This window comes from Petaurus breviceps, unplaced genomic scaffold (genome assembly GCF_028583685.1).
Source record: "Petaurus breviceps papuanus isolate PSGF00001 unplaced genomic scaffold, PetGlider_PUasm1.0 90895, whole genome shotgun sequence".
In the NCBI taxonomy this organism is placed as follows: domain Eukaryota; kingdom Metazoa; phylum Chordata; class Mammalia; order Diprotodontia; family Petauridae; genus Petaurus; species Petaurus breviceps.
This window is the reverse complement of record NW_027187372.1, coordinates 29,880,476-29,895,774: the sequence shown is the minus strand read 5'-3', so window position 1 is coordinate 29,895,774 and position 15,299 is coordinate 29,880,476. Positions and strand designations below refer to the sequence as shown.

General features: G+C 39.6%; 1 protein-coding gene across 1 annotated transcript in view; it reads left to right on the top strand.

The window, feature by feature from the left end:
* REN (renin) overlaps positions 1–14,771 on the top strand; it is a 29,470-nt gene extending 14,699 nt beyond the window's left edge. Inside the window, exons 6-9 of the mRNA XM_069074340.1 lie at positions 4,114–4,233; positions 5,049–5,190; positions 6,212–6,310; positions 14,398–14,771. Of these exons, the coding sequence (XP_068930441.1) occupies positions 4,114–4,233; positions 5,049–5,190; positions 6,212–6,310; positions 14,398–14,559 (523 nt within the window). The 3' untranslated portion in view covers positions 14,560–14,771. The remainder of the gene's footprint in view (positions 1–4,113; positions 4,234–5,048; positions 5,191–6,211; positions 6,311–14,397) is intronic.
* Positions 14,772–15,299: the final 528 nt, after the last annotated feature.

The window sequence follows — 15,299 nt, the reverse complement described above, 5'->3', positions numbered from 1 at the left end:
CCTTCAAAACTCTGGGTTCATGCAACAACATTCATTTGAAAGGCATTTTTAAGTTCTTGCTGGATATGGACCACTATGCCATGTGCTGGAGGAGTGATAAAGGTTAGGTCAGATGTAGTTTCTCATGTTAAGGAGTTAACAGACTGGTTGGGGAGTAAGACACAGGCAAGAAAAATTGCAATACATGACATTGCACAAGTGCATCAGAGAGTGCAAAGCATTTGAGATGATGGGAGGTCATACAGATAGAAATGTTCATCTAGTAGGAAGATGGAGTGAAATTGGGGTAGAGAGGGAGATATGATAGTTGTATGCGTAGAGGTGACAGTTGGAACCATGGGAAAGGATGAGAAATCTGAAGGAGAATATAAACCAAGAAGAAACAAAATATCAGTGCTGACCATGGAGCCTTGGCATATATTTACATGGATAGAAACTTGTGCTGGCAAAAGACCCAGAGAAGTAACCAGTGAAGTCGAAAGAGAACCAGTTCAATGTCATATCATGGAAGCCCAGAAGGAAAAAGGGTCAAACAAGGAAGAGAGGTCAAGGAGAATGATGACTTCGAAAAACCATTGGGTTTGAGGATTAGAATATCACTGCCGACCTTGGCAAGGATAATCCTAGTATTACAAGGATAAAGTTAATATTGGTAGAAGTCAGGTTATCAGGAGTTAAAAAGATGGAGTGAAATATCACCCTGTGTGATTAAAGAGACATCGAGTGATGAGGAATGGAAGGCAGAAAGGATAGGAAATTGGTTATGAAACGGGAAAAAAAAAAACCAGCGAGTGATAACTCCAGTATAGCACTGTTCAAGAGAAATTTATGTAGTTGTTTTTAATTTTTTTAAAAAGATACTGGAGAACTGAGTTGTTTGTGGGCAGAGGAGAGTCAGTGGAGAAGAAAACATGGAAAAATGGAAAGGGGATGATTGATGGAGAAAGGAGAATAAGAGGAAGGTGGGCAGGAATCAAGAGGTAGAGGGAGTAGCCTTGGAAAGGAGGAAAGACAGTTGTTACTCTATGACTAGACATCAAGGAGAAAGAATGGTTCTAGATGGCATGGCTATATGTGCAGGTGACACAAAACTGGGATTGGATATGCAACACTCTAAAATGACGGAGTCAGGATCCCAAAAGATCTCAATAGGCCAGAACGTTAGGTTACATCTAATAAGATGAAATTTAATAGGGGTTCATACAAAGTCTTGCATGGTTTAAAAAAATCAGCTTTGCAGGTACAAGATAGGGGGTGGCACTTTTACTGAAAAATATCTGGGGGCATTAGTGGATTAATGAGTCCACTAATGATCAATGAGTCCAAAAAACAATTGTACTTTGAGGTTGCATAGCTTCGAAGAACAAGTAGGTGATAGTCCTGCTGCCCAGTCCTCTGACTTGAAAAGATGATATCTGGAATAATCCCTTTGATTCTAGTCACCACAGCGCAAGGAAGATGTTGATAATCTGGAGGGTATCCAAAGGAGGTCAACCACAATGGTAGAATACCTTGAGTGGTGAATGTTTAGCCTGAAAAAAAAAAAAAAAGACCAGGATGGAGGGTATGGGAAACATGATAGCTATCTTCTAGTACTTGGAAGGCTGTCATGTTATAAAGGGATTTAAGTTTATTCTATTTATTCCCAAAGAGCAGAACCAGTAGAAATGGAAAGAAGTTATAAAGAGGTTTGTTAGGCTGTTGACAGGAAAAAAAAAATTCTTAATGACTAGAGTTGTCTGAGCGTAGTATAGGTTGCTTGGGGAGATAATGGCTCCCTCCCCTGGAAGATCTTAAAAGCAAAGATTGAATGGACACTTTAATATATGGGATAATGGGGACATCATTTAGGTATGGGTTGGACGAGAGTAGTGGTATCAATCTCAAATAGAAAGGGTACATAAGGATCCCTATGCAGCATATGTTGACTTAGAAAACCAAAGATTGACATTATCTGTGTTTTATTCTATTTTCATTTTGTTAAATATTGTCCAATTACATTTTAATCTGGTTCCTAACTCAAGTATTGTGGGACACATGGAGCCATGTTTGATACCTACCTCTTGACGCCTTTTAGATGACCTCTGAGGTCCCCTCCAAGGCTAAAATTCTATGATTCCATGAAGATGCAGAGAAATTTTGAAGTGAGATGAAGGTACTTTGCTAAAAGATCAGCAGTGACCTAATCTCAAACCCAATTGTTTTTTTCAGTTCTCATTCTGTTTGACCTTTCTGCAGCATTTGACCCCATTGGCCTTCTCAAAACTCTCTCTTCTCTGGGCTTAGATGACATAGCTTTGTCCTCATTCTCCTCCTACTTCCCTGGCCGCTTCTCTATGTGTTTTTCTAGCTCTCATTTTTTTCTGACTTTAATTGTGTTTTTATTTTTTTCATTAAATATTTCTCATTTACATTTTAATCTAGTTTAGGCCCCTGGTATTTGGGAGTTTGTCACTGCCTTAAATCATAAGAGTAAATAAAAATGTGATAGGCCTAGAAGAGAAACACTTGTCACACCTCAACTTGTTCTGGGAGGCTGTAATGGAACAAGATGTCCCATTACAGAGTATTCAAACCTAGAATGGAATTGTATACCATGAATGGCCTTTATGGGCCCTTCTAACTAAAATATTCTATTATTCTAAGATTCTAAGATTTGACCTACCCTACTGATGTGACATTAGCTCCCATTTTAAATCAGAGAGCTGTATCACCAGAAAAGGACATAGACTAGGTAAGTCATGAGGATAAGTTATAATAGATGAAGAGCCTGAATATTCTTCTGTACCCATGTGAGTTCTGCAGATTGAAAGGAAGGACACTGAGAAGGTCTTCTGAAGACTTCTTACAGGGAACCATGGACCATAGTTGAATGGAGCGTAGATGGGTTGTGGTTTGTGATCTATACCTTTGGTGGGAGTGTCTACTTCTACTATAATAAATTACATATCAAACAAAGGAGGAAGGAGGTTGAAGACAGAGAGAGTTTGAGGTGCAGAGATGAGGAGGGAGTTTATAATGGAATATGTATACAGTAGCAGATGTGCACACAAGTGCACACACTCATGCAAAACCTTGTTCCCATTCAGTGTTCTGAAACACACCCTACCCTTTTCCAAGGGAACCAAACTTGGAAGCAATAGCCAATGAGATGTGTTCTGAATCTGTGAGTTATGGTGGTTGAAACACACTGCTAGAGGTATCTTGAGGATTATGAGATCCCGACTGTGAAAGGGACCAGGGATGGGAGTGGTTAAAGAATTCCTTCAACTTTTCCCTGTCTCTTTACAGGAATTCCAGTGAGGAGACAAGCCCACCTCCACATGGCTCTGATCCTCCAGCTTCTCTGACCCTGTTCTTCTTTAGCAGCATGACCCCAAGTCACACATTCTACCAGCCCAGAGAGGCCCCAAAGAGGCCCATAGCTGAGGCTCATCAGAGTCTGCATGCTGATATTCTTGTTCCCACCTTTTAGGTCACAGTTCTCTGCATTCCTAACCTGCCTTCCTCCTCAGCCTTTCCAGAATCTTTTCCCAGGAACCAAACCCCACTCTGTGGGTGAAAGTGCCTATGGGAAGAGAATGAGTGCTAATTTGAATCTCATTTTCATGGTGCTCATTTGCACATTTCCATCCCTGTTCCTTTTCTACTAATTCCTGCAGTGACTGCTGGGTGAGGTTGGGCTGACCCAGCCTAGAAAAATTAGAGCCGTCCAAAAGTGGCATGGGTTGATTTGGGAGGAATTGAGTTGTTCCATAATGGGGTCTTATAAATGAAGGGTCAATGGTCATTTATAGGAAGCCCTGAGGAGGGATGTGATGGTATAGTGAGACCATGAGGTCCCAACTATGTGACCCAGGAAAGGAGGAGATGGGATCCTGAGGAAAACTCATATTCCCTGGCCTTGCCTTCCCATGCTGCTTACTGCCTCCTATCTCCCATGGCCCTTTCCAATGCTTAGCATAAATAATGTCTGACATTCAGGAGATGCTTAATAAATGTTTGTTGACATGACTGTCTCTTTTCTCCAACTCCCTTCCCCAATTTTTCCCTGACCCTGGGACCCTGGGTCCTTGGGCCACAGGGAAAAAAAGACTGTCATCTATCCTCCAGGAGTTCAGAGCTGTCAGGTGGAGAGATTATACTAGGAGGCAGTGACCCCAAATATTACAGCGGGACCTTCCACTACGTCAACACCAGCCGTCCAGGCCACTGGCAGATCCAGATAAAGGGGTGAGGAATCACCACTGATGCTAATTTCATCCCACCTCTCCCCGCCCCTGAAATTCAGACACATCTCGTGTAGTCCAACACAAGAGCTCAAGTTATGGACTTCTCTAAACTCAGACACTTCTGGGTTGAGTCTTAACTGTCCACTAATATCCTTCAGCAGGGACCACTGCCATAGGCTATTAATATAAGTAGATGTTCATTCATGAGAAGGAAGGATGAGGAGGCAGAGGGAATTCTCAAGGTATCTGGAGAAATGTAAGGATGAGGAGGTATTGACCCTACCAATGCAAGGTATTGGCAGCTTGATAAAAATAAGAGTGCTGGAATCAGAACCAGGAAACCTGGGTTTAAATCCTGAATTTGGCAGCTACTGGCTCTGTGTTCTTGGGCAAGTCATGCTCTCTGAGCTCTAGGTGCCTCAGCTATAAAATGGGAATAACAGTACTTCTACTATACCTCCTTTGTAAGGTGGTTATGAGAAAATACTTTGCAAACATTAATTGCCATAGTGACTTCCTTCTGCCTCTAATCCGAGGAAGCTCTGGCCCCACTTCCTCTAGGAAGCCTCCCCAGTTTCAGCTCATCTATTTTCCATCTGTTTGGCACACTTTCTGAATTATTCTACCGTATATTTGGAACATTACATCTCCCTCCTCCTCTACCCAAATATCAACTCCCTGAAGGCAAGGGACTGTATCTGTTCTTTGCTCTGTCCCTAAGCTTCTACTCTGAGGCTCTAAGTCTCTTGGGGTGGGGTCAGTGGCTGATCCTGCTGGCTTGTGAGCCCTCTGTCTGTCTCTGGCCTTCCCATACAGGGTGGCTGTCAAGTCCAAAGTGATGTTCTGCCAGGAAGGTTGCACAGCAGTTGTGGACACTGGAGCCTCCTTCATCACAGGTCCAACCAGCTCCATGATGGAACTGATGAAGAAGCTGAGAGTTAAGGAAGATGGAGACCAGGTGAGCAAGCCAAACTGGGAAGAAGAGAGTGGGTGGCTACAAAAAAACAAAGTCTGGTTAAGAACCAGGACCCTGAGGACCCTTCCCAGAGAATGCAAAGAGCAGCAGGGGGCTAGTTCAGAGGCGGTTATCCCAAATGTGGGTGTCCCATTTCAGCCTGTCCCTCCCCCTACAGAAGCAATATTTACTCCCAGAGTATCATAGATATGGGGGGGTTTATAGGAACTGCAGGTGTCTTCATTCTATCCTGTGCAGAAATTCAAACCACAGAATCCCTTACAGGTGTTCATCCCCCTGCTTCTGGAATACTTCTATTGATACCAACTTACACAAGACAGCCATTCCTATTTATTCAGGCAGTTTGAATGTTAGAAAGTTCTTCCTTAGATTGAACCAAAATCTGCCTCTCTATAACATCCAACTATTGCAGTAGGTAGAATTTACAATTTTTCAAAATATATTTGAAGGGAGAAATAAAGATTTGTTCTACTTGGCCCCAGAGGGCCATTGGTAAGAGCAATTCTGACTCTTCGTGACCCCATTTGAGGTTTTCTTGGCAAAGATACTGGAGTTGTTTGCCATTTTCTTCTAAAAATTAGGGCTGCCCCAAAAGTGAAATGTGCTGCCTCCACTGAGAACAAATCCCCTATTACCAGAGGAAGCATATGATCATCTGGTAATCATTTGATGTAGAGTGAAACTAACTGGAGTTTATTTGACAGAAATGTTTGACAAATTAAATAAAAATACAGTATGACATAGATAATGTTACTTTGTGGTTTTCTATTTAATTTAGACACCATTGCATAGAGGTAGAGGAGCTTTCTACTCATATTATAGGTGAAATTAAATGACCTCTGAGGTTGCTTTCTACTCTGACTTTGTGTAAGCTCCCAAGACCAGGCAGACAATGGGAGAGGGAACCCAGATGAATAACTCAGCCCTTTCTTACTGACCTATGGACCTACCAACCTGGAATGCCTGGATTTCACATGGGCTTTGGGGCCCTTTCTGCCCACAGTATCTTGTAAAATGTGACCTGGCATCCACGCTCCCGGATATCTCCTTCTACCTTGATGGTGAGGCTTTCACATTCCATAGTTCTGACTATGTCTTAGAGGTGAGTTTCTGGGTTATTTTTTTTTATCTGATGCTCTGTCTCTATCTCTCTTTCTTTGAAGTGAGAGGTTGTGGGAGATAGGGATTGGTTACAGGGTTGGGAGCCAGGATTTATTATAGAGCTAACAGTGTTCCTGCCCTCCCTCCACTAAAAAAGGATTCATTTACTAACTAGCCCCAAGGTGGTAGGAAAAGGGGGAAGTTCCTAGGATCATACATTTAAAGTGTGAAGGGACCTCAAAAGCTGATTCTAGACTGATCTCATTCTACAAACAAGAAAACTTCGGTTCAAGGAATTTATGTGATTTGTCTATGGTTACAAAGCTGGCAAGTATCAGAGGTGGGATTTGAACTCAGATCTTTCTGACTCTAGGTTCAATGCTTTACTTTCTACAAAGAAGAATGTCATAACAGAAATAATAACTCACATTTCTTTGTCACTCTAAGGGTTATCAAGTGTTTTTATCTCAACAACCTTGTAAAGTTGGTAGTATAAATATTATTCCCCTTTTACAGATGAGGAAACAAGCTCAGAGACATGAAATGACTTACCCAAGGTCATACAGTTAGATGGAGAAAGCGCTCTGAACTGGGCCTTCTCTTTTTATACTCTTTCTTGGTGAACTCAGCTCCTGTGGGTTCAATTATAATTGATACATGAAAGGGGCAGTTAGGTGGTGCAGTGGATTAAGCACCAGAGTCAGGAGGACCTGAGTTCAAATTTGGCCTCAGACACTTACTAGCTATGTGACCCTGGGGAAGTCACATAACCTCAATTGCCTCCCAAATAATAGTAATTGATGCAAGAATCACTCCTAAGTGACTGTAACTAATCCTGAAGGTTAGTCTCACATCTCCAAATTCCTACCAGACACCTCCACCAGAATGTCCCATCAGAATCTCAAACACAATATGTCCAAAATGTACATTTATCTTTCCCCTTAAAACGTTCCTCCTCACTGTACATCAAGACTACCAGCCTTCAGTCACCTGGGTTCAAAAGTACTGCATTGTCCTTGTCTTTTTCCTTTCCCCTCCCCACTTCCAGCTAATCAGTTGCTAGATCTCCTAGATTATACCTTACCATCTCCTCTGTCCAGCCATCTCTCCTTTCTACTTATACAGACACCACATCATCTCTCACTTGGTGATTGCGAAAGCCTCTTTTTAATAAAGGTTTTTATTGATTTTTTTTACATCACCATGGTAATCTCAAGTATCCTTCCCCCTCATCTTCCTCCTCCCAGATAGCCATCCCATATGACAAATAGCATTGTTTTAGAAAAGAAATAAAAAGTTAGCACAACTTATCAAAATGTTGAAAAAGTCTGAAAACATGTGCCATGTGTTCATGTGGACCTCCCACCTCTCTGAAAGGGTGAGTGGGGGGGGGGGGGTCCTCTCATGTCTCTTCATTTGAGTCCAGAGTGATCTTTATAATTTTGTTGCATTTACTTTAGATATTTTTGGAGCATGGCTCTTATTTCCATTCCCATTGTTGCAGTTATTGTACATATTGTTTTCTTGGCTCTGCTTACTTCACTCTGTGTCAGTTCATATGGATCTTTCCATGCTTTTCTGTAATCATCACATACATCATTTCTTATAGCACAGGAATATTCCATTAGATTTATGTACCACAATTTGTTTAGCTATTCCTGCCATTTATGAGAATCTACTTTGTTTCCAATTCTTAGCCATCAGAAAAAGTGCTTCCATAAATAGTTTGGAGGATATGGGGACTTTTTTCTTATTGATAACTTCCTTGGAGTATAAACCCATTAATGGAGTCTCTGGTTCAAAGAATATGGCCATTTTAGTCACTTTATTCCAATAATCCCAAAATATACTATTTAACAGAATGATTGTCCTCTTTCACAGGTCTACCAACAATGTAATTCAACAACTCCCTTCAGCACTGACGGTGGCCCATTTTTTGTTATTTTTGGACAAATTGCGGGGTGCGAGGTGAAACTTTAGGGTGGTTTTGATGTACATCTCTCTTACTGTTGGTGATTTGCAGCAGTTTTTCATGGAGTTGTAGATGCTTTGTAGTTCTTCTTTTGAGAACTGTTTGTTCATACCCTCTAACCATTTATCTATTGGGGAATGTCTGTTCATCTCTCGTGTGTTCGTTAGCTGTTTCTATGTCCTCTATGCCGCGCTCTTTTCAGAGAAATTTGACACAAAGCCAACTACTTCTCTTTTTATTCTATATATATGCTTTAATGTTGTCTGTACAGACGTTTTTTTCAGTTTCAAGAAACCAATTATATGCTTTATCTTTTGTAACTGTCTTTATTTTTTGTTTAATTAAACTTAATTAATTTGTTTAATTCTCCTACCCATGGCCATGAGAGATACATGATGTTTCTCTTCTAACTTTTTATAGTTTTAAAAAATTTTATGTGTCTTTATTACCAAATTCACATATTCATTTAGAATGTATTGCAGAATGTGGTACAAGATGTTGGTCTAAGCCTAAATTCTGCCAGACTGCTTTCCAGTTTTGCTAGCAGTTTTTATCAAATGGAGATTTCCTAAGGCAATCTATGTTTTCCGCTTTGCCAACACTGGGGTATTGAATTCCATTGTTTCTGAATCTTCTTTCCCTCCCCCAGCTCTCTCTTCTTTGGCCAATTCCAGATAGTTTTAATGACTGCTACCTCATTATATAATCTGTGGTCTGTTAATACTTTCCCTCTTTGTCCCTATTTCTTTCCATCGTTTCCCTTGATATTGTAGATCTTTTATTTTTCCAAATGAATTTTGTTATTATTTTATCAAGTCTTATAAAGCATCCCCTTGGTGATTTGATTGAGATTGCATTAAAAGTGTAAATTAATTTTGGTAGCATAACCATTTTTATTATATTGGCATGGCCTAGCCATGAACATCAAATATCCCTCCAGCTATTTAAGTTCTTTATTTCCTCAAGAAGCACTTTGTAATTGAATTTATGCAAGTCTTCTGTGCACTTTTGGAGGTTGATCCCCAGATATTTTATGCATTTTTAAATTATTTGAAATGGGATTTCACTTTCTATTACTGATTCTCATGTTTTGTTATTATATAGGAATGCTATGATTTTTGAGGATTTATTGTAACCTGTAACTTAATTGAAACTATTGTCTCAATTAGTATCTTTGTTGATTCCCAGGGATTTTCCAAGAAAACATTATGTCATCAACAGAGATAGTTTTATTTCCTCTTTATTCCTTTAATTCCTTCCTCTTGTCTTTCTGTTATTGCTAGCATTACCAGAGCTGTATCAAATAATAGTGGAGTGAGCATCCTTGCTTCTCTCTTCTGTTTATTGGAAAAAGTTCCAGCATATCCTCATTGAATATAGTGATCTTTTGGTTTTAGATAGATGCTTTTTACAATATTAAAAAAGACCCCATCTATGCCTTACTCAGAAGTCTATTAGCTGTGTGACCCTAGACAAGTCATTTTAATCTTTGTTAGCCTCAGTTTCCTCATCTATAAAATAGAGCTAATAATAGCAGCTCCCTCCCATAATTATTGTGAGGATCAAATGAGACATGTGTGAAGTCCTTAGCAAAGAGCTTGGAACAGAGAAATCACTATATAGATGTTAGCTATCATTATTACTAATTATGTTGATTACTTTCCTAATGCTTAACTATCCTTGAATTTCTGGTATGAATTGTACTTGATCATAATGATGGAATTCTTGGATAAATTACTGTGATATTTGATAAAATTTTGTTTAAAATTTTTGAGTCAATGTTCATTAATGATATTGACTTATAGTTTTCCTTTTGTGTTTTGTGATTTTGGCATTAGGACTATATTTCTCATAAAAGAATTCTGTTAGCGTGCTTTATTCCTCAATTTTTGAGAATAATTTGTGAAGTATGAGTATTAAATATCCTTCAAAAGTTTTTAAAAATTCTTCTGTGAATTCATCAAGACCAGTTTTTTTTCCCCTTTTGTAGTTCCTTTATAGATAAATCTATTTCCTTTTCTAAGATTGGGTTATATAAAATCTCTGTAAGGTCTTCCAATAGTTTGGGTATTTTATGTTCTTGAATGTATTCTTCTATTTCTTTTGTGTCCTCAGTTCTGTTAGTATACAACTGTGCACAGTATTTTCTGATTATTCCTTTTATTTCTTCTGGTTTTGCTGTGATTTTACTTTGCTCATTTGCTATTTTATTGATTTTATTTTCTGCACTCTTCTTTTTAATAAGATTAGCTAAGGGTTTGTCAATTGTATAAGTGTTCTCAAAGAGCCAGCTTTTAGTTTTATTTATCATTTCTTGTGGGGTTTTTCTTTTTCTAATTTCTTTCTTTCCCCTCTAATTTTTAATATCTGTTCTACAAAAGCCTCTTAATTGGTTTCTTTGCTTCTGGTCTCTTCCCTCTCTGATATATTCACAGCTGCCAAAGTAATATTCCTAAGGCACAGTTCTGACCCAGTCACTCTTTTGCTCAAAAACTTCTAATGGCTCCCTGCTTCCTACGATATTAGCAATTTTCATGCCTTGTATAAACCTCATAGTTTACAATACTCCCTTCCCTCCTGGATAAAATGCAAACTTCTTTTGATTCCCACCTACCTTTTCCAATCTCATTTCATAGTACTTTCCTGCACAAATCCTATGCTTCAACCAAACTGGAAGCTCAAACTTCCATCTCCATGTATTTGTAGAGTCTGTCCCCCATGCTTAGAATTCACACCCTTTCCACCTCCACTTTTTACAATTCTTGCCTTAATTTAAGGCTCAGCTCAAGTACAACCTCCTTAGGAAAACTTTTCTTTACCCTCCCTTCAAATTATCTCTCTCCCCTTCAAATTATCACATATTTATGTATCCATGCATGTGTTATATCATATCCAGTACAAAGTGGGTCCCTTGAGGACAGACACCTATAGCGTAGTACAACCAAACACATATGGCTTTAGGTTTCTTGAACTGAATTAAGAAAACTGGATTCTAGGATCTGTTTTCCCACTAGTTAGCTGTGTGACTTTTGACAGCTCATTTCCCCTCTCTGGGCCTTAGCTTCCTCATCTGTAAAATAAGGCATTTGGACCATAATATCTCTTGATAGCTCCCAGCTTGAAGAATCTTTGAAATAGCTTTCTTTTGGACAGGGTCAAAGTAGAGAATAGAACAAGTGGGGGGGGGGAGGGGTGTGGATAGGATGGAGGGAAATATAGTCAGCCTTTCACAATATATCCACTATGGAAATGTTTTGTGTAACTACACACGTACAACCTGTATTGAATTGCTTATCTTCCCAGTAAGGGTGGGTGACAAGGGAGGAAGGAAAAGAATTTGGAATTCAAAGTTTTAAAATCAAATATTCAAAAAATATATATGCTATCATTATTTTTTTACATGCAACTGGGAAATAAGATATATAGGCACTGGGGTATAGAGATCCATCTTGCCCTACTGGAAAGTTGGAGGGGGGATGGGGAGGATATAGGAGAGAGCAGATTGGGGGAGAGATATACAGTGGGATCACTGTTTTGGGGCGGTGGGTAGGGGAAAGATGGGGAGAAAAATTGTAACTCTTGTGGAAATGAATGATGTAAACTAAAAATAAACATAAAATGCAATTAAAAAAAAAAAGTAATAGCTCTCTTTTCCAGAGAGCAGAGCATAAGGTAGGACAGGCAAAAGATAGTTGACCATGAGGCAGACAAAAGATAGTTGATCTTTGATTCTGGAAAAATTGTTTATTTCTCTAACTTCCCTAGTTTCCTCATATAAAAAATGATGTCAATAATTTTTTACTTTCACTACCTCAGAGCATGTCTAATATAGAAATGTGCTAATTACTTATATTTAATATTAAATATTTATTCTATTCATAATATTTATTATACTTATAAAAGTATTTCTGTTTCTATTACATTTATAATAATGACTATAAGTATTTCTTCTTTTTATAATTATTACTATTTTAAATTATATTATATAAAATATTATATATAATGTTACATATTAATACATTATAATAATTGTTGATATTATTAAGTGCTTCACCAAGGGACTGCTTCAAGAATTTCTTCTCAGAATTCAACTGTTCAATTAAAAATAGCCTAAGATGCCTCCAACTCCTTGAGTAAACCAAGTACCAAAGAATTGTGCTCCTGGAATGGAGGAGAAGATGTTCAGTAATGCAGATATGCCCACAGACACTATTGATTAAGAGTGTGGAGATGGTCTTGTTCAGGACAGGGTCAGTCACCCTGGGTTCTTTTCCCTTATGAGCCTCAATCTTGTTAGGTGCCCTGACCTTTTTCCATCCAGACTAGAAGAGAGTCAATCCTGTATTTCTGGAGCAGAAGCTAGAACTGGATTGGCTATCCTGAGTGGAGTAATAGGAAATAATAACTAACATTTATATGTCACTTTAAAGTTTATAAAGCATTTTACATTTATTATTTCATTTGTTGAGATAGCTTTACGCTGGGAACTTTCCTGAAGGCTATCCCCTCAAATGAAACCATTAGTAGGGGATAGAGGCAGACAGGGGGAATAATAAAAAATCAGTAGCAATGTCTGGATTTATCAATTTGAGAGGAAACAGGAAGATGGTGGGATTTATGGAGAAAGGAGAAGCCAAAATGGTAGAAGGGGTGTAGGGTCCTGAAAAGATGGGTAGGTGACAGATGCCATAAAGACAAGAATGACTGGGAAAGCACATTGCTTAACACATAGTACATGGTTAGATGGCACCATGGATAGAGTGCTGGACCCCGAGTAAGAAAGACTCATCTTTATGAGTTCAAATCTGGCCTCAGACATTCACTAGTTATATGTCTCTGGGTAAATCATTTAACCCTGTTTCCCTCAGCTCCTTCATCTGTAAAGTGAACTGGAGAAGGAAAAGGCAAACTGTTCCATTATCTTTGGGGTTTTCTTAAAAACTCCAAGTGGGGTCAAAAACAGTTGGAACAACTGAACAACACCAAAAGACATTTAAAGGTTGATGGGTAAATGAATGAATGAGAAGTTAGGAAGGGAAAAGGTCAGTGCATCTCAGTCAAAGAAGCTAAACAGGAATTAGAAGTAAGAAACCAACAAAAAAGAGGTTTTATAGGCATTCTTGAAATGGACAGGGATTGGACTAGTTCATTGATTTCTATCTAAAACAGAAACAGATTTCTGTGATGTTGTTCAGTCATTTTCGGTCATGTCCAACTCTTCATGACCCCATTTGGGGTTTTCTTAGCAAAGGTACTAGAGTGGCTTGCCATTTCCTTCTCCAGCTCATTTACAGCTGAGGAAACTGGGGCAAACAGGGTTAAGAGACTTGCCCAGAGCCACACAGTGTCTGAGGTTAGATTTGTCTGGGTCTTTTTTTTTTTGGCTTTTTGGAGGGGGGAGAGCAGAGAGCAATTGGGATAAAGTGACTTGCCCAAGGTCACACGGCTACTGTGTTAAGTGTTTGAGGCCGGATTTGAACTCAGGTCCTCCTGACTCCAGGGCCGGTGCTCTATTAACTGCACCACCTAGCCACCCCCTGAGGTTAGATTTGAACTCAGGACAATGAGTCTTCCTGACTTCAAGCCTAACACTCTATCCACTTGGCCACCCAGCTGTCCTCTGTGGGCTTCATATTAACTTCAAACCCCACAAATGAACATTATGTTGTGTTTTATTTTGTAAAACATTTCCCAATTACATTTTCATATGGTTAAGGTAGCACTGGGGAGTTTCACATGTGGTCCACAGCAGTGACACCTCTGAACTAGATAAATTCTAGGGTCAGCTAATAATGGAGATAATTTGAACAATGGAGACAAACATGAATAGACTGACACAGGAGGCAATGGGTCCTCCTGTCCCCCAATTCTAGATTTCTTTAAACACAAGGCTATATCATAGATGGTACAGGTTGAACCAGATGGGTTCTGATCTCCTTTCTAACTGAGCTTCTGTGATCCTATTCCTTCCAGTTCCAAGATTTTGTGACTTTATTATAAACAGGAACTAAATGGAAAAAGATTTGCTAAAAGTTGGTGTCAGGGGAAGGGGGAGAAAGTGAAGGACTATGTGAACTTATTAAGGGGCATCAGTCCAAACTAGTCTCTTCTTGCAGGATATGAGAAGCCGAGATAATTACTGCTTGCTAGCCTTCCGTGGCCTGGATATTCAACCCCCCATGGGACCTCTATGGATTCTGGGAGCAACCTTCATCCAAAAGTTCTATACTGAATTTGACCGGCAAAATAATCGCATTGGTTTTGCCTTGGCTGTCTGACTTGCCTCTGACCACAGCCCAGGTCACGGGGCCAAGAGACAGAAAGAAATGTTGCCTATGACCTAGCCCACATCTCTCTTATATCCTTCATTCTCCCTGTTGTGCTTGGTTCTGGGGCAAGGTCCTCCATCACAGTCTCTTCCTCTCTATTCCTCTAGGCCACTGTTAACCTTCTGCTTTAACTGAAAATAAAGTTTCAATGTTCAAAGCTGGTACTGTCTATGAGATGAGAATGGGGCTTAGCAGGAACTGGGAAGAGAAGCACTGCCATCTATTTTGAATGTAAGACAGTGATCACGATGAATTCTTAGACAAATCCTTGAAGGCTAATAAACCCTGACACCCAAATGGACACATTTATCACCCTTTGTTATATGATCATCATCCCTTATTAATTGCAGCACTGCCCCTTCTCCATCTGTAAGATATACCATTTGAGTTGATTTTTCCAGCAGTGTGAAAGTATTTTCTTTGTTTCTTAAGTTGTCATGGCCAACAACTGGGCAACCTACTGATGACGATCCTCTCCATACCTAACTGGACTCAGTCTATGGGAAGGCGACTCTGTTGGTTGCCATGCTCTCACCTGGCTCCCCTTGCAACCAAGGGCAAGCCTTTGAAAACCAGCTGGCCCAAGCAAAGGGTATAACCCGTGAATGAGCTGCATGGCAGGAAACCTTACCGGCTCAGACAGGGATTATCCATAACCTTGAGGCTCTTCTTAGTAACTGAGCTAATCA